This window comes from Carlito syrichta, unplaced genomic scaffold (genome assembly GCF_000164805.1).
Source record: "Carlito syrichta isolate Samal-C Ts95f unplaced genomic scaffold, Tarsius_syrichta-2.0.1 Scaffold316427, whole genome shotgun sequence".
In the NCBI taxonomy this organism is placed as follows: Eukaryota; Metazoa; Chordata; class Mammalia; order Primates; family Tarsiidae; genus Carlito; species Carlito syrichta.
This window is the reverse complement of record NW_007260523.1, coordinates 376,605-395,880: the sequence shown is the minus strand read 5'-3', so window position 1 is coordinate 395,880 and position 19,276 is coordinate 376,605. Positions and strand designations below refer to the sequence as shown.

At 42.0% G+C, this 19,276-nt stretch overlaps 1 protein-coding gene across 1 annotated transcript; it reads left to right on the top strand.

The window, feature by feature from the left end:
- The first annotated feature begins 680 nt into the window (after positions 1-680).
- Positions 681-16,999, top strand: RNASEL (ribonuclease L). Its single transcript, XM_008074405.2, has 6 exons — positions 681-2,160; positions 8,894-8,979; positions 10,538-10,746; positions 11,078-11,195; positions 15,672-15,808; positions 16,471-16,999. The coding sequence occupies exons 1-6, from the start codon at positions 681-683 to the stop codon at positions 16,655-16,657; spliced, it is 2,217 nt and encodes a 738-aa protein (XP_008072596.1). The 3' UTR covers positions 16,658-16,999.
- The last annotated feature ends 2,277 nt before the right edge of the window (positions 17,000-19,276 follow it).

Below are 19,276 nucleotides of genomic sequence, written 5' to 3'. Positions count from 1 at the left end.
AATTATGAACTTCCATAGACTTAGAGTTTCTAATATTATCACAGAAACAACTGAGTACCACATGTTCTCACTCATAAGCGGACCTTGAACAATTATCATAATATTATAAGAAAGGGATTGGCAGTAGTGGGAAACTGCCAGGGGAGAGAGGGGCACACCTCATCCACAAGGTGAACGTTTGTATACCTAACCCTGAATTGTACCCCGCATCTTTGAAATTAAAAAAAAAAGCCTCAGAAAAATATTTAAAGACATTAAAAAAAAAAATAAAGAAATATACTACAGTATTAAAAGTGGCTGTTTCTGAGCAGTGGGATTATAGAGCCATCATTTTCTTATTTCAAATGTATATATATTCATAATATTCTATAATTTAAAAATTCTGTAATGAGTAGATGTTTCTAAAAGGTTGCTAGTAAAATTAATTTCTCTGAGTCAAAGGTTTTCTATTGTACAATGTCTTCTACCATCAAATAACAACATGTTAAAGTATAAAATCCTTCTCTTTGTCTCTGGGTGGAATGTCAGAAGACCGAGAGCGTTCTTTCTCCTCATACTGCTGGCCTAGAGTCAGGCCGTCCCCGTTTACCCTCCAAGCTGCTTGGATTAAGTGCCTAGGAGATACGTTTTCCTAGTTTCAAGGGAAAGGCCAAAAGTTGTTGCCGCTGGCATTTGCCATCATGGAGACCAAAGGTCACCCCAGCCCCCGGGAGGGACCCGCGTCCCCCAGCGGCCGGAGGGCTGCAGCGGAAGACGGTCGTTTGCTGATCAACGCTGTTAAGGAAGAAGACGTCGACCGGGTCCAGCGACTGCTGAAAAGCGGGGCTGACGTCAACTTCCAGGAAGAAGACGGGGGCTGGGCACCTTTGCACAACGCCGTGCAGATGAACAGGGAGGACATCGTGGAGCTTCTGCTTCAGCATGGGGCCGACCCTCACCTCCGGAAGGGAAACGGGGCCACGGCCCTCATCCTCGCGGCCATCCAGGGAAACGTGAAGCTCCTCGAACTCTTCCTGTCTGCAGGGGCAGATGTCGATGACCCTGACGTTCATGGCTTCACAGCTTTCATGGAAGCCGCTGCCTACAATAGGGTCGACGCCTTAAGGTTTCTTCGCCAGAGGGGAGCGGAGGTGAACTCGAGGCGGAAGACCACGGAGGCGCAAAGGCGGCTTGGGGGAGGAGGGGCCACAGCGCTCATGGATGCCGCGGAAAACGGCTGTCTGGAGGCCTTGAAGGTCCTCCTGGATGAGATGGGGGCGGATGTCCATGCCCGTGACAATAAGGGCCGAAACGCCTTGATTCGCGCGCTTCTGCGCGCCCAGGATGACCGAGTGGAGGGTGTCACCCGCCTCCTGCTGGACCATGGGGCTGATGTCAAGGTGAGGGGAGAAGGGGGGAAGACGCCCCTGATCCTGGCGGTGGAGAAGAAGCGCTTGGGTTTGGTGCGGATGCTGCTGGGACAAAAGGACATAGACATCGACGACACAGACAGCGAGGGCAAAACGGCGCTGCTGCTGGCTGTCGAACTCAAACTGAAGGAAATCGTTGAGTTGCTGTGCGACAGAGAAGCCCGCATGGACTGCGGGGATCTTGTGATGGTAGCCAGGCGGAATTATGACACTGGGCTTGTAAAGTTTCTTCGCCTTCGTGGTGCTAAGGAACATTTTCACCCTCCTGCGGAAGACTGGGTGCCTCAGAGCTCCCGCTGGGCCGAACCCCTGAAAAACCTCCGCAGAATATACCGCCCTATGATCGGCAAACTCAAGACCTTTCTTCTTGAAAAGTATAAAATCGCTGACACTTCTGAAGGCGGCGTCTACCTGGGATTCTATGAGGGCCAAGAGGTGGCTGTGAAGACATTTCGTGAAGACAGCCAACGTGCCCGGCAGGAAGTCTCCTGCCTGCAAAGCAGCCGAGAGAACAGTAACTTGGTGACATTCTATGGGAGTGAAAGCCACAGGGGCTGCCTGTACCTGTGTGTCACCCTCTGTGAGCAGACTCTGCGAGCGTGCTTGGATGAGCTCAAAGGGGAAGTTGTGGAAAATGAAGAAGATGAATTTGCCCGGAATGTTCTCTCGTCTATATTTAAGGCTGTTCGAGAACTGCATGTGTCGTGTGGTTACACTCACCAGGATCTGCGGCCACAAAACGTCTTAATAGGTGAGTCCCCGATCCCCAGTTGTCCCTTAGAAGTTGTGGGGTCTTGTTACAAAAGGAAAAGCTTTTCATTGCAGAGAGGAATGTCCTAGAGTAAATGTGGATTCTTCAATTTGAGGATCATTACAGCAAGTTCATAATTACAGTGCAATCTCTCCTGCTGCCAGTTATGACTGGGTTCCCTCACTCCACACGGAGGTCAGTGGATGGCAACAAAATACTAGGCTAACCTTTTACTGCTGTTAGCAAAATAACAATATGAAGGTATGTCTTAGGTGAAACCGCTCCAGAAATTTGAATTCCTAAAGTAGTCTGCAAACCAGATAATCCTATAAGTGAGTTCCTTCAAACAGGATGGTAGTAAGTGTGAAACTGAATGACACTATTGAGGCCAAAATCGAGGAAGTCAGAACAATATGTGACACAGTGAAGCCACGAACTCTAAAGCAGAACAAATCAGAATCTACTGGTCCAAGCCCAAAACAAAATAGATGAAAACAACACTAAAGGAAACAGGCAGAGCTGTTTTCCAGCTTCAGTTTCCTCATTTGAGACGGATAATGCTACCTTCATAAGGTCACTATGAGGCCTAAGTGCTATTTATTAAGCAAGCGTTAAAACCACTCAAGTGGCTGGGCAGAGTGACTCACACCTGTAATCCCAGCACTCTGGAAAGCTGACATGAGAGGATTGCTTGAGATCAGGAGTTCGAGACCAGCCTAGGCAAAGTAGTGAGACCTTGTCCCTACAAAAAATAATTTTAAAAAGTTAACCAGATGTGGTGGCATGTGCCTGTAGTCCCAGCAAATTGGGTGGCTGATGCAGGAGGATCACTTGAGTCCAGGAGTTTGAGGCTGCGGCAAGCTCTGATCATGCCACTGCACTCCAGGCTGGGTAATAGAGTGAGACATTGACTCAAAAAATAAGAAATAAAATAAAACCACTCAAGAAACTAGTAAGTGATTATAGCAGAGTTACAGGATGCAAGGTTAATATAAACAGATTAATTGCTTTTCTATATAGCAGCAATGACCAAGTGGAATTTGAAATTTAAAACACAATGCCATTTATATTAACACCCCCTAAAATGAAACACTTAGGTCTAAATCTAGCAAAATATGCACAAGATCAATATGAAGAAAACTAATAAGACCGATAAAGAAATAAAAGAAGAGCTAAAGCAACGGTGAGATATTCCATGTTTATGGATAGAAAGACTCAATATTTTCAGGATGTTAGTTCTTTCCAACTTGACTTATAGATTCAAAGCAATCGTAATTAAAGTTCCAGAAAATTATTTCATGGATATTGACAAACTTATTCTAAAGTTTATTGGTGAGGCAGAAGACTCAGAAATCAAGAAAGTATAATATTTGGCAGAAGAATAGACAAATAGATCAACGTAACAGAATAGATAGTCCAGAAATAGACACACACAAATTAAGTCAACTTATCTTTGGCAAAGAAGCAAAGGCAGACAATGAGTAAAAGATAGCTTTTTCAGCGATGTTCTGTAACAACTGGATATCCACATGCAAACAGAATGAACCTAGACATAGACCTACATCTTTTTTTAAAAAAATTAGCTCAAAATGGATCACAGATATAAACATAAAAGCTGAAAACTGTAAAATGCCCAGGAAGGTAACATAGGAATAAATTTAGATGACTTTAGGTTTGGTGATGGCTTTTAAAAAATATTTTAATTGGAGTCTCAATCTGTTGCCCAGGCTGAAGTGCAGTGGCACACTCACTGCCACCCCCGTGTCGACCTGCTGGGCTCTGGCGATCCTTCCACCGAGTAGTCGGAGCTACAGGCGCGTGCTACCATGCCCGGCTGATTTTTAAAAAAAATTTTTTGTCTCTCCGAGTTGCCCAGGCTGGTCTCAAACCCACAGACTCAGGTAATCCATTCGCCTTGGCCTCCCAAAGTGCTGGGATTACAGGGTGAGCCACCAAGCTCGGCCGGTGATGGGTTTTTAAATGCAACACCAAAAGTATTACCCATCTTACCATACAACAGACCGTTATTCAGGGTTAAAAAGAAATCGACTATTTCGTCCATGAAAAGCTGTGGCGGAACCTTAAATGCACAGTATTAGGTAAAAGGATCCAATCTGAAAAGCTATCTATTGTACAATTTCAACAATATGCCATTCTGGAAAAGACAAAACTATGAAGACAGTAAAAGGATCCGTGTTGCCAGGGATTGGGTGGGGGAAGAGATGAATGAACCTGCTCTTAATGATACTGCATTGGTTGCTACATTTCATTACACATTTGTCAAAACCTGTAGAACAAACAACACCAAGAGGGAACACTAATATAAACTATGGACTCGGACAATGACGTGTCAGTGTAGCTTCATCAGTTGAAATAAATGTACCCTCTGATGGGGTATGCTGATCATGGGGGAAACTGTGCATGTGGGGGGCGGGAGGGGCATATGGGAATCTTGTTCCTTTTGTTCGATTTCGCTGTGAACCTAAAACTCTCTAAACAAAACAAACAAAGCAAACCTTAAGAATGTATTGAAGATTAGATTAGGGAGCTAGAAAATTTTTCCTAAGAAATTCTTCTAGGAAAAACAGAAAAGTATAAACGGCTGGAAAGTATTTTTGAAAATTTAGAGAGGAATGAAGAGAAGTTGGTTTGTGGGTACAAAAATATAGTTAGGTTGGAGCAATAAGTTCTAGAGTTTGATAGTACGGTAGGAAAATTATACGTCACACTAATTTACTGAAAATTTTGATATGGCTAGAAGAGAAGAATTGTAATGTTCCCAACACAAAGAAAAGATAAATGTTTGAGGTGATGAATATCCCAAAACTCAAAAGCTACTAAAGAAAAAAGAAATTACCTACATAGAAATCAGAATGAGACTGGCATAAGGACATCTCTCATCAGCAATCTGGATGCAAAAAAAAAAGAGCTGAAGAGAAAGAACGTATTTAACAGCCAAATTATCATTACATGTAATTCAAAATAAACAAAATTTTTTAAGTGTTGCAGGATTCAAAAAACTTTCTATCAGTGTTGTTAAAACTTGGAATTAAGCCGGGCTCGGTGGCTCAGCCTGTAATCCCGCGCCTTTGGGAGGCTGAGGTGAGTGGATTGCCTGAGCCCGTGGGTTCGAGACCCGCCTGGGCAGCGAGACCTCATCTCTACAATAAATCAAAAAATCAGCTGGGCGTGGTAGTGCATGCCTGTAATTCCAGCTCCTTGGAAGGTTGAGGCGGAAGGATCGCCGGAGCCCAGCAGGTCGAGGCTGCGGTGGCTGGGAGCGGCCACTGCACTCCAGTCTGGGCGACAGAGTGAGACTCCAACTCAAAAAAAAAAACAAAAAAAAACTTGGAATTATAGGAAGTAAGACTGAACAAAGAAATTATTAACTTTTTACTTATTTATTTTTTAATTCACCAAAAGGATTTATTTATGTATTTATTTATTTTTTATTTCAGTAGCTTTAGGGATACAAGTGGGTTTTGACTACATGAATGAATTGTATAGTGGTAAAGAAGTCTAGGCTTTAAGTGTACCCATTGCCCGACTAGTGCACATTGTACCCAACAGATAATTTTTCATCCCTTCTCCTGCTTCCTACCCTCCCCCTTCTGAGTCTCCAGTATCCATTATACCATTTGATATGCTTTTGCAGACCCTTAGTTTAGTTTCTACTTATAAGTGAGAACATACGGTATCTGGTTTTTAATTATTGAGTCATTTCACTTAGGATACTACCCTCCAAATCCATCCAAGTTTCTGCAAAAGACATTATTTTGTCTTCGTGTGTGTATATATACACATATATGTGTGTGTGTATATATATATATATATATATATATATAATATATATATGTATATATGTGTGTGTGTGTTGCACACACACACATACCACATTTTCTTTATCTATTGATTGGTTGATGGGCACTTAGGTTGATTTCACATCTTTGCAATTGTGTATTGTGCTGTAACAAACATGCACATGCAGATGTCTTCTTTGTATAGTGACTTTTTTCCTTTGGGTAGGTACTCATCAGTAGGATTGCAGGACAGAATAGCAGATCTGCTTTTAGTTCTTTGAGAAATTTCCATACTGTTTTCCATAGAGATTGTTCTAATTTACATTCCCACTGATAGTGTGTTCGTGTTCCTTTTTCACTGCATCTAAACCAACATCTATTGTTTTTTGACTTTTTAAATAATGGCCATTTTGTTTGGGGTAAGGTGGTATCTCATTGTGATTTTCTTTTCTTTTTTTTTTGGAATTGGAGTCTCACTCCGTGGCCCAGGTGGGGATGCAGTAGCACGCTCATGGCCACTCCAGCGTCCACCTGCTGGACTCTGGCCATCCTTCTGCCTCAGCCTTCCAAGTAGCTGAAACTACAGGCATGCATTACCATGCTCAGCTAATTTATTTATTTATTTTTATTTTTATTTTTATTTTTTTTGAGTTGGAGTCTCACTCTGTCACCCAGACTGGAGTGCAGTGGCCGCTTCCGGCCACCGCAGCCTCGACCTGCTGGGCTCCGGCGATCCTTCCGCCTCAGCCTTCCAAGTAGCCGGAATTACAGGCATGCGCTACCACGACCGGCTGAGTTTTTTGATTTATTGTAGAGATGAGGTCTCGCTGCCCAGGCGGGTCTCGAACCCGCGGGCACAGGCAATCCACTCACCTCAGCCTCCCAAAGGCGCGGGATGACAGGCTGAGCCACCGAGCCCGGCTATATTTTTATTTTTATTTTTAATTTTAATTTTTTTTTGAGTTGCGGTCTCACTCTATCGCGCAGACTGGAGTGCAGTGGCCGCTCCCAGCCACCGCAGCCTCGACCTGCTGGGCTCCGGTCATCCTTCCGCCTCAGCCTTCCAGGTAGCTGGAACTACAGGCACGCGCTACTACACCCAGCTAATAATTTTTGATTTATTGTAGAGACAAGGTCTCACCAAGTTGCCCGGACTGGTCTTGAACCTCTGGGCTCAGGCAATCCATTTGTCTTGGCCTCCCAAAGTGCTGGGATTACAGGCTGAGCCCAGCCCTCATTGTGATTTTAATTTGCAAGAAATTATTAACTTTTTAAAGTTACCTAAGTGTGAGTTGCTTTTAAAAAAAATAAATATAAAAAATGTACTAATTTTGACGATATTGCTGTGGTGGAAATGAGGGCTGGGTTGAAGAGGAGGGGCAAAGTAAAGAGACAGGACTGGGGTTCCTGACTCCCTGGCTCCAGCATGAAGGACAGATTTTATCCTATGTGCCTATTAAAACTTCTTGTTACCAGTGTGAGATTATTTAATTACAGAAACTAAGCCTAAATGTTTAAAGATTCTTAGAGTACTTTAACAATGTCTGTTGAATGTAACAGTAAAAAAATGGGATCTGTAAAAGAAAAAAGTGTTTGGAGAGAAGTAAAGTGTTCCATTTAGGCACTCTCAAATTCCAATAGCAGAAAACTCAACTCAAAGTGGCTTAAACAATGAAGGGAATTCATTGGTTCAAATAACTGGAGCCAGTTCCTGGTTTTTGATCTGCACCCTGTCTACTGCTTCAGACTCTTGCAAGTCACTTTCTGGCTTAATTCCTACTTTCTCAGCACTCAAACCTTCTTTCCATCAGATTGGAATTTTCCAGAATTTCCTTCAGGCCTCAGGAATCCCTCTCTGCAACTCTCTGGAACCTCTCCTCTTCACTCCACTGCCAATCTGAATTCTACTCATCTTTTCAGTCTAAGTGTCTCTTTCTTAAGGAAGGTCCCCTGCTCCCACTGCTAGCCAAGTAGCTGCTTTCAAAGAATCCTGCACTTTTTTGCTAGCATTTCCAAGGTGGCAATGATTTTACAGGTATTCGTGAAATTTATCATTTAATATCTGTGTCCATGCCCAGAGACTCTAAACTCTAAACTCCTAGACTGTGTGCTTCTTCACCTGATGTTTTACCCCTCAATAAACACTTGTGGAATAATTTAATGGATTCATCTTTATCATACCCTGGGTTTTCACACAACTTTAATATCTAAGTTCAGAATGAAAGAGATTCTAGAAGCACATAACTGTACTGGGCACGGCCCTATTTGGGATTACTTAGCCTTTCTTCTCAGACTCCTTCAAGCCAGAAGCAGGGGACCACCTCTTAGAGGACACATCGCTTACTTCCCCTCCTGTTATCTTGTTCCTGACCTCCCGCATCTATTCATCATCTCCTTTTCTGAGGACGCAGCAGCTCCATTAAAGAGAAAAACATTCTGAGTGGAGAAGGAAGCAGTGACTCATTACAAGCACACCATGGACCCATGATAACCCTTTACAATGCCATAGTTGACTGTGACTAGCTGGCTCTACTTAGTGGAATGCTGTGCTAAGACAGTCTTGGATTTAGAGCCTTGTTGGTTAGTTGTACTTTAGCCATAGGTTGTAACTGTAACTCCTTTACAGATCTGTGCTGTTCGTTCTCAAGAATCATATAAATAGGGAACTGGTTAAATTTACTCTCATCCCTTCCCACCCCTTTGCCCAGAAAAAATAAAATGTAAGGGCTGCTCTTGGCAGATGTCTAATAGGTCAAACAAAACACTTCACATGACAGTGTCTTGAAAAGTAGATAATAATAGAGATATAAGGCATATTAGTAACTTCTTCAGAGATGATGGGCTGTACAGCATGCTATATATTTATTTAAATCTGTGGACTCACATCATAGAGAATGAAGATTTTAAATGTGCCTCTGCAAATGTTCCCTTAGATTCTAAGAATGCAGTTCGCCTGGCAGATTTTGACAAAAGCACCCAGCGGACTAGAGACCCACAGGAGATCAAGAATGATCTAGAGGTAATTTCTATAACCTGGTCGACTTTCTCTTCCTTCAAGTCCTTATTTGCTCACCACCTTATTTCCTGTGGCCAACTGGAGAATGTTCCCATTTTAATCAGGAAGGAAAGAACATTCCAGGCTTTCTGCCACCTTGTTCACTATCCTTAGTCCCCTGATGACCATGGCATTTCCTTGAGCCTTTCCCACAGCAGAACTTTCAAGATGAAGAAGAGAAGACATAACAGCCTGGGTCAGTGTGGAGTGGGCTGTCGCTGTGGCCTTTTTCTATATCTTTTTGACTCTCTTTCCTTCTGCTAGCTAAATTAGTAAATACATTGAGCATGCCACACCTCTTCTCCAAATACCTCCAGAAGGGAATTTCAAAATATCTCCAAAGTCGTCCAAGAGTTACTTTCCTGCCTAAGGACAAAGTAAGTGAGATTTCTTTTTCCCACTGCATTCAGACTCGTGAGCTAAGCTCTGAGGAAGGTCAGATACCAAGGCCCTTTGATAACTCCCAGAAGGGATGGGGTCAGTCCCTAGCCTGAAAGAGCTTGAGCTTATCCAAAAGGGTTAAGACCCTGAAATAGGCTGGGCATTGTAGCTCACGCCTGTAATCTCAGCACCTTGGGAGGCCATGGTGAGGGAATTGCTTGAGCCCAGGAGTTTGAGATCAGTCTGGGCAACATAGTGAGACCCTGTGTCTGCAAAAAGTCAAAGAAAGCAGCTGGCCATGGTGGCTCACACTTGTAGTCCCAGCTACTTGGGAGACTAAGGTGGAAGGATCACCTGAGCTCAGGAAGTTGAGGCTGTAGTGATCTGTGATTATGCCACTACACTCTAGCCTGGGCAACAACAACAACAACAACAACAATAAAAACCCCTGAAATAGCTGTTGCTCCTGAGGGGACATGGAGACTGGTCTCTGCAGACCAAAGCCTGCTGGCTAATTGACCCTGGCAGGACAGTTCTCTCCTAGAGAGCTCCCCAAGGTACTGAACTTTCAACCCCATGAGCAAGAGCTCTCTGTCCTTGTGTCTGGTCTCTTGGTTTGGTGGCTCCATATTTCAGCTTTCCCCCTGATTTGTGGCTAATGCAGAAAGTTCCTAAGATAACCTCTTTCTCTGCCTTTCCTTCCTGCTGTGACCTGTTTCCGGGGGCTGTCACTGGACTGGCTCCTTTTTTTTCTGCTATACATAGCCCCAGCCCCAAAGTCTGGGTTACCAGTCAGGCTCTCAGTACTCCCCTTGTTTAACACATTCTTTCTTTCCCCAATTTATTTGTATTCTATCCATACATTTGAGGCCCAGCTCAAATCCCTCTCCCTCCCAGCAGTCTGCCCTGGCAACACTGGCCTAGAATTATCTTTTGCTTTTCATAAACCTAAATTGTGGGACCATATACTGTCTTGAAGAGTTCTCCATGCACAAAGCTGTGTCTTCTTTCCCTAGCAAGCCTGTAGACACCTTGAGATTTCTGTCTTCTGTTTGCTAATAACCTGCTTAACACCTCCAAGGTTACCCAAATAGAGAAATTATTCATGAGCACCTTTGGCTTGCTTGTGGCTTTTGTGCAGGCCCTTGGACGGCTGGTCCTATATGTGGTAAAGAAGGGAGCTATCTCTTTTGAGACATTGGAGGCTCAGAGTAATGAAGAAGTGGTTCAACTCTCTCCAGATGAGGAAACTAAGGACCTCATTCACCATCTTTTCCACCTGGAGAACAATGTGAGGGACTGTTTTTTGAGTGACTTGCTGGGTCATCCCTTCTTCTGGACTTGGGAGAGGTAAGTAGAACTTGAGTGGCTATCAGACTTCCGGAACAGGGTGAGGTGGTGTGGACAAGACTTGGGACTGGGAATCAGCACACCTGGGCTTTCCTCTCAGGTTGGCATTTTCTGGCTGTGTGTTCTTAGAGAGACGACATAACCTCTTTGGATTCTGGCTTTCTTTTCTGCAGAATAAGAGGGAAGAAAAAAAAGATGCCTGCCTCTCTCATCATGCAGAATATTTGAAAGCATAATTTTACTATTTTATTAAAAACCAAAATTTAATGGTTTTCTTTTTCTGGAAAGAGTGGGAAGGATGGAATGACCATGATAATTCTGTCATCCTCAGTCGCTATAGGACACTGCGGAATGTGGGAAATGAATCTGACATCAAGAAGCCAAAACCTAACAGTGATATCCTCAAACTACTGCAACATTCCGAAAGTTTTGACAAGTGGCCTTCTAAGGTACAAACAATTTCTATGGTCCAGGGTTATTCCAGGAATGAGAATTTGTGCAATGCTTTGCTTTAGTTTTTATACTGTTGGCCAACCAGGTGCTGAAGGAGGTGATTTTCTCTCCCTCCCTCCCCTTCCTAGTCATCCTTGGCTCTTTTGGGTCTCTGCTCCCTCTTTCAGAGGCCAGGCCTCCCTTTTCTCCACAGACTCAAGTCTCCCTAATAGACTCGTATTCCGACTCCTCCTTAGGATGGCTTTGTCTTGGTCTATGAGCCACCTGCTAATCCTATTACCATTTTGGCAAGAGCAGCTGACTAAATAGAGCTTCACCCACCGTAAGGCATTTCAGTCCAAAGAGAGTCTGACTGCCTTCACCGCCTGTGAATATCCCAGCATTCAAGATCCACACACAAACCTTCTGCCTGGGGAAACAGGCTATGAAGTAAAGATGTAAAATTAAAGATGTAAAAGTAAAATTCCCCCTCTTCAAGAAAAGTTCTACCTAATGTGAACCAAATATACTGGAATTCTACAAAGTTAACTTCCATTTCAATCTAGACAGTAGTATCAGAACTTTCATTATTTTTACCAAATATCTATGACAGTACCAATGATGTGGTAGGCCCGGGCGAGGTCCTGAGCATTCAAAGCAGAATACAGCATGGTCCCCGAGGGACATGCACAAAGCACTATGGGAGAACCACATCTTTAGGTTCTTGAAACCAACAGCTTCCCAGGCCTGCCCTAGGGCTCTGCTTCTCCTATACATCTTTGTTTCTCATTCTCATTTTGCTTTCCTTCTCTCATTTGCCTCTAGACTATACCCCATTCCTGGCTTAAGGTCCGTTTTCCTCGCTGGTCTGTAAGTGCCATGAGGGCAGAGATTGCCCATTGTCTTGTCAGTTACTGCATCCCTGGCATGGAATAGGCACACCATGACGCTCCGCCGAATGAATATCTGTAAAACTTCAGATAAAGGTTAAGCTTGCAGAAATAGAAATCTGAAACCAAGCTGCGCTTGGTGGCTCAGCCTGTAATCCCGTGCTTTGGGAGGCTGAGGTGAGTGGATTGCCTGAGCCCGCGGGTTCGAGACCCGCCTGGACAACTTGGTGAGACCTCATCTCTATAATAAATCAAAAAACTAGCCGGGCATGGTAGCACGCGTCTGTAGTTCCGGCTACTTGGAAGGCTGAGGCGGAAGGATTGCCGGAGCCCAGCAGGTCGATGCTGCGGTGGCTGGCAGCGGCCACTGCACTCCAGTCTGGGCAACAGAGTGAGACTCCAACTCAAAAGAAAAGAGAAATCTGAAACCAGAGTAGATGACAGTGGTAGCTAACGATTATGCGGTGCTTGATTGATTATATGGCAGCTGTAATTCTCAGGAATTTATGTGACTTACCACATTTAATTCTTATTATAACCCTGAGACAATAATCAAGATTTTGCAGATGGGCAGGCTGAGGCACAGACTAATAATTTTTCCAACTACACAGAGCCAGTAAGGGGTGCAACAGGATTTGATGCTGGGAATAATGGCTGCAGAGGCCATGTGCTTGGGCTATTCCACGACACGAAGCTGTAATGGTGGCATGTCCACCAACTCATTTAATCACCAAAGAAATTGAGGCTTAGAGACCATTCCCAAACTACCCATGTCTGGGCAGCCAGAGACTGGTAGAGCTGGAAAGAAAACCTGTTTCTTTGTTTCCTAATTCATTGGTTCTTTCCTTAAATTTCATTGACTTAGACTGAATTTTGATTGACTTCAAGTTTTGACTTTCAATTCCTATTTTTCATTTCCCTTCTTATGCCGATTTTAGTGACTTGCCCATTTTCATAGTTCACACAAATAATTTTGTCAGCACAGGTCTAGAGCCCAAGTTTTGTAACGGATACAACTGCATTTGTTCTCAGTTGGCTCCACCCTGCCACATATACATGCTGGGTGTCTCTCATGTGAGTTCTGCCCATAGTACACTGGGGCTGTCTCAGTAGCCTCCTCTCTTGTGTTGGTCTTTTCATCAGTTACTCTTTCTAAGTGACCCACTGGCTTCATAGTTGTTTATCTTGTTCTCTTAGACTAAACTGTTTCTAAATATGAGAGCCATCTATGAGGGTAACAAGCACAGAGAAAGAGGAAGGCATATGATATGAAAGAGCCAGCTGTGGTGACTCACACTTATAATCCCAGCACTTTGGGAGGCTGAGGTGGGAGGATTACTTAAGCCCAGGAGATCAAGTCTAGGCTGGACAACATAGCAAGACCTCATATCTACAAAAATTGTTTTAAAAATTAGCCAGGCATGGTGGTGCTTGCCTATAGTCCCAGCTACTCAGGAGACTTGAGGTGGGAAGGATTGCCCAAGCCCAGGAAGTGCGGAAAGAAAAGAAAGAAAGGAGTTGGCATACCTAGAAGCAAGGAGAAGCAAGGATCCTTTTTGTTTGTTTGTTTGTTGATACATGGATGTATTGTACAGTGGTAAAGTCTGGGCTTTTAGGGCTGGCATTACCTAAATGATGTATATTGTACCTATGAAGTAATTTATCATCCCTCACCCCCCCCCCCCCACTTTTTGTAGTCTCCAAATTGCTTAGCGCTCACTTGTAAGTGAGAACATGTGTTATTTGTCTCTCTGTTCCTGGGTTTCACTTAGGATAATGGTCTCCAGTTCTGAACATGTTACAGCAAAAAACATAATTTTATTTTTTATAGCTGTATAGTATTCCAGCCATTTTATTTATCCAATCATCTGTTGATGGACCCTTGGGTTTTTTACTAATATCTTTGCTACTGTGAATAGTGCTGTGATAAACATACAAGTGCAGGTGTCTTTTTGATATAAAATTTATTTTCCTTTGGGTAGATACCCAGTAGTGGAATTACTGGATCAAATGGTAGTTCTACTTTTAGTTCCTTGAGCTATCTCCTTAGTGTTTTCCATTGAGGTTGTACTAATTTATATTCCCACCAACAATTCATATGCATTCCCTTTTCCACATCCTTACCTGTACCTGTAACTCTCTGACTTTTAAATAATAACTATTCTGACTGGTATAAGATGGTAACACATTATGGTTTTAATTTGCATTTCTCTGATGGTTAGTGATGTCGAGCATTTTTCATATGCTTGTTGCCTATAGGTATGTCTTCTTTTGAAAAATATTTATTCATTTCCCCTGTGCACTTTTCAATGAGGTTATTATTATTATTGACTTGTTTGCATTCCTTGTAAATTCTGGTTATCAATCCTCTGTCGGATGCATAATTTGCAGGTTGTCTATTTACTCTGCTGATTATTTTACCATGCCGAATATTTTTAGTGTAATTAAATACAATTTATCTTTTTTTAGTTTTGTTTCTTGTACTTTTGAAGTCTTTGTCATGTATTCTTTGCCTAGACCAAGGTCCAGAAGAGTGTTTCCTGGGTTCTCTTCTAGAATTTTTATTCTTTGAGGTCTTACATTTAAGTCTTTAATCCATCTTGAGTTGACTTTTATATATAGTGAGAGATAGGAGCCCAGTTTCATTCTTCTGCACATGGCAATCCAATTTTCCCAGCACGCATAGCTTATTTTATATTGCCACTACATTTTTGTGTTTGTTATGTTTTGTTTTTTAGATTGATGATGTAAGGGTGTCATTTCTTTAGTGTATGCTTTTGCTGACTTTGTCAAAGATTAGTTGGCAGTAGACATGTGGCTTTATTTCTGAGTTCTCCATTGACCTATGTGTCTATTTTTATACCAGTACTATGCTGTTTTAGTTACTGTAGCTTTGAAATATAATTTGAAGTCAGGCAACATGATGCCTCCATCTTTGTTCTTTTTGCTTAGAATTGCTTTGGCTATTTGGGCTCTTTTTTTGGTTTTATATGAATTTTAGGATTGTTTTTTCTAATTCTGCAAAAAATAACATTGGTATTTTGCTAAGGAATCTGTAGATTGCTTTGGGCAGTATAGCCATTTTAACAATATTAATTCTTCCTCTTGGAAATATAAAGAAAACAAAAACAAACAAACAAAAAACAACTCATACTTTGGCAATGGCTGCCAGAACTGGTTTCAGTCTGAACAACCCTCTTTAAGGAGGAAATATAATCAAGTATGAATTTGGAATGGATAAGCATACTGTATATATAATGAGGGTAAGAATACTGTATATATAATGAGTAGATTTTCTAGAGCAGTAAAGATTTTTTTTTACCATATTTTAATAATCTAATTTCTTATGGAAACAATTTACTTGGAAAACAGAGGCACAAATTTTAAGATACTTATAATTTTGCACTCAGATACAACTATTGTTAGCATTTTGATATACAGGGTTTACTTTCATTGTTTTTCTTTCTATTGATTTGCTTTATTAATTAGTGGTAATGATAGCATATATTCAAATTTATATTTTGCCTTTTGGTATGAATATTCCATCAGAACTTGTTTTGTGTTGCTACTACATTTTTGCATTTGCTGTGTTTTGTTTTTTAGATTGATGAATATGTTATGAAAGAAATGAATAAGTTCTATAAAAGAAGAAAGGACAAGGTCTACCAGGACACTGTGGGTGATCTGCTGAAGTTTATCCGAAATATAGGAGAACACATTAATGAAAAAAAGAATGAAAAGTATTGTTTTTACTCTTATAAATCACATGTTAAATAAGAAGAGTTAAAAAATTGAGTTATGAACTCATAACTGCTATGGAAAGAAGAACATTTATTTTGATGGAAGAAAAGTAATTCCTTCCCTCCGTTTGGAAAAGGGCTATCACTATCTTACAATTATTGATAGACATGTGTCCAGCAGGCTCTTATCTTCCTGTTTAACTTTTGCTGGAAAAAAAGGTAAAACAAGCAGGATAGAAGTTAGTGATTCCCTCGTGTGAAGTAACACAGGAGACTGAATGACTGGGTTAAGTGAACATCGAGTTATTATAAAAGTCTGAAAATAACCCACATTAGTTAAATCAGCTTTTGCTGATCGATAGCAAAAATATTAATTGCAGACTCACAAAAAAACTTTGCAGTTGAAAATTTTACAATTGTCAACAGGGGATTGTGGCATTATATAATTTCCATTTTATGAATGAACAAACTGAAGTTTCGAAAGAGTAAGTGGCCAAAAGTTACACAACTAGTTAAAGGGTCAGGAAATGAATCTTAGTAAAGTCCTTATCCATTCTGCTATAGAAAGCAAGAGAGCAAGAGATCTTTGGGGCTAGATGCTGTGAAGGAGGGTAAGGGTAATTTGGGGGTAAGCATGCCAAATTGTTTGTATTTTATTTCAGGATAAAATCGAAAATTGGAGAGCCTTCCCAGTATTTCCAGGAGAAATTTCCAGATCTGGTGATCTATGTCTATACAAAACTGAAGAACACAGAATACAGAAAGCATTTCCCAGAAATCCACTGTTCAAACAAGCCTCAGTGTGATGGAGGTGGTGCGGCCAGCAGGCTGGCTAACCCTGAGTGCTGATGAACTGAGTCGTTCGAGTTCAGGGAGCCACTTATTAGCTGCGGAATCCTTGGCGAGTCACAACTTTCTGGGCCTCTTAACTAATCCTATTGCTTGTGAGAAATGAATTAGATATCTGATGTGCCAGTCTCTATAACAAAAACAGTATATGCCCAGACTGCACTGGCAGGTAAAGCTTATGGACAGAAACTGAAAGGATATTCTTCTAGGAGTCCTCTTGACAATTGCACCAAAGGAGTGAGTGCCTCAATCTCTAATGCTCTACGTGTTACAACAGTTATGTCTTTTAATTCTCCCAATGACCTTGCAAAGCAGGGTTTACTATCTCCATTTAAGACTGAGGATCCTATGAGGCACAGTAGCTCACAACTGTAATTCCAGCACTATGGAAGGCTAAAGCAGGAGGATTGTTGATCCCAGGGGTTTGAGACCAACCTGGGCAACAGTGTGAGAACTTGTCTCTACATAAAAATAAATAAATAATACACAATTAGCCAGCTATGGTGGCTTTTGCCTGTAGTCCCAGCTACTCAGGAGGCTGAGGCTGGAGAATCCCTTGTACCCAGGAGTTTAAGGCTTCATTGAGCCATGATCATACCACTGCACTCCAGCCTGGGTGACAGAGTGAGAACCTGACTAAAAACAACCAAAAAAGTAATAGTAATAATACAAAGAACTAAGCATCCTGAAAGTCAGAGAATCTGAGCTATTGACCCAAGGGATGCAACTTGTAGAGAGCACTGTATAAGTGGATGTGATGCTGTTGTTACCTCTTACTTGGGCACCTGAGACCTTAATTAGCAGCTTTTTGGATGACAGCCATAAAGGAATATGCCAAAGGGGCCGCAGGAGGCATATTTATTTGTTTAATATTTATTGAGTGTCTAGTATATGTCTAGGTATTATGTACATAAATTTCATATCTGCTAGGCCAGTTGCTGTGACTCACACCTGTAATCCCAGCACTTTGGGAGGCAGAGGTGAGAGGATTTCCTGAACCCACAGGTTCAAGACCAGTCTGGGCAACTTGGCGAGACCTCATCTCTACAGTAAATACAAAATTAGCTGGGTGTGGAAGGATCAGTTGAGCCCAGCAAGTCAAGGTTGTGGTGGCTGTAAGCATGCCATTGCACTCCAGCCTGGGTGACAGAGTGATATGTCAACTCAAAATTAATTAATTAATTAAATTCCATTACTTCTAGAACTGCACTGATTTTCCATGCCCTTAAGGCAGCAGTTCTCAACTGGGGGCAGTTTTTCCCCCTCAAGGAAGATTTTGGCAGTGGCTGGAGAAGTTTTTGGTCTCACAACTTGGGGAGGGGAATGCTATGGCATTTAGTGGGTAGAGACCAAGGATGTTGCCGGCCCTACAATGCACAGGACAGCCCTCACAGCAATCATCCAGACCAAAATATCATTGGTGCTGAAGTTGAGAGAGCCTGCCTGAGCCAGGCACAGTGGTTTACGCTTATAATCCTAACACTTTGGGAGGCCGAAGCTGAAGGATTGCTTTAGTCTTGGAGTTCGAGACCACCCTGGACCACACAACAATTTTTCATCTCCAAAAAAAAATGAAAAAGTTAACCAGGCGTGATCATGCTTCCTTGTAGTCCCAGCTACTCAGGAAGCTGAGATAGGAGGATTGCCTGAGCCCAGGAAGTTGAGGCTGTGGTGAGATGTGATTGTGTCACTGCGCTCCAGCCTGGGTGACAGAGTGGACTCTGACTAAAAACAAACAAACAAATAAATAAACAAAAAAACCCAGACAACAACAGAGAGAGAGAAAGAGAGAGAAAGCTTGCTTTAAAGGGCTGAGATGCTTTTAAACTGGCTGAGGGACCCAAGACTGTGGAGCGTGTGGACCACCCCACAGAAGAATGACTTGGATTTGTTTTCTTGCAGCTGGATCTGTGGCAAGCAATTCCTTTTGGTGTCAGTCCTCAGGAATTTCCCCCGCCCACAACCTCACTTCCCATACCCATTCTCAGGTCTCTTTCTGGCTCCACAGCATCCAGAGCTTCTTAGGGACAATGAGTATCTTTTTTTTGATTTTGTGTCTTCACTGCCTAGTAAAGTGTCTGCCACATGGTAATGCTTAAGAAATATTGATTGAATAATGGATGAATCATCTTCGAACAGGAATAATAATATAACCTTACTTTTTTATGATGCTTTATAATTTATACACTATATTTGCATCTCATTTAGTTTTCGAAACAATCCTGTGGGGTAAGCATTGGTATCCTCATTTTGCTGTTGAGGAAACTAAGGTTAGAAACATTTTGATTGATTCTAGTACATGTCACTAGGAAGTGTGACTATTTAGATTTGAACAGATTTCCTGGTGCTAAGTCTGATGTTCTTTCCCCTAATTATTGTGGTGGTGAAGATGGACCTTTGTAACAGGAACAAAGCAGTATCTTTGGTTCTTTTTGGAAAGGAGGTGTCCAATAATGGGTAAATGGGTGTCACCAAAGTGTTGGAAGGAACAAAGGCTGTTTTTAAAATAAAGATTTTTATGAGCAGCAAGATTATTTTATGTTTTAAAATTAAGCTTTAGTTGTCTGATATGTAGTGAATATCTGGATATGTCAATCAAAATGCCCACTTGTAAAGCTT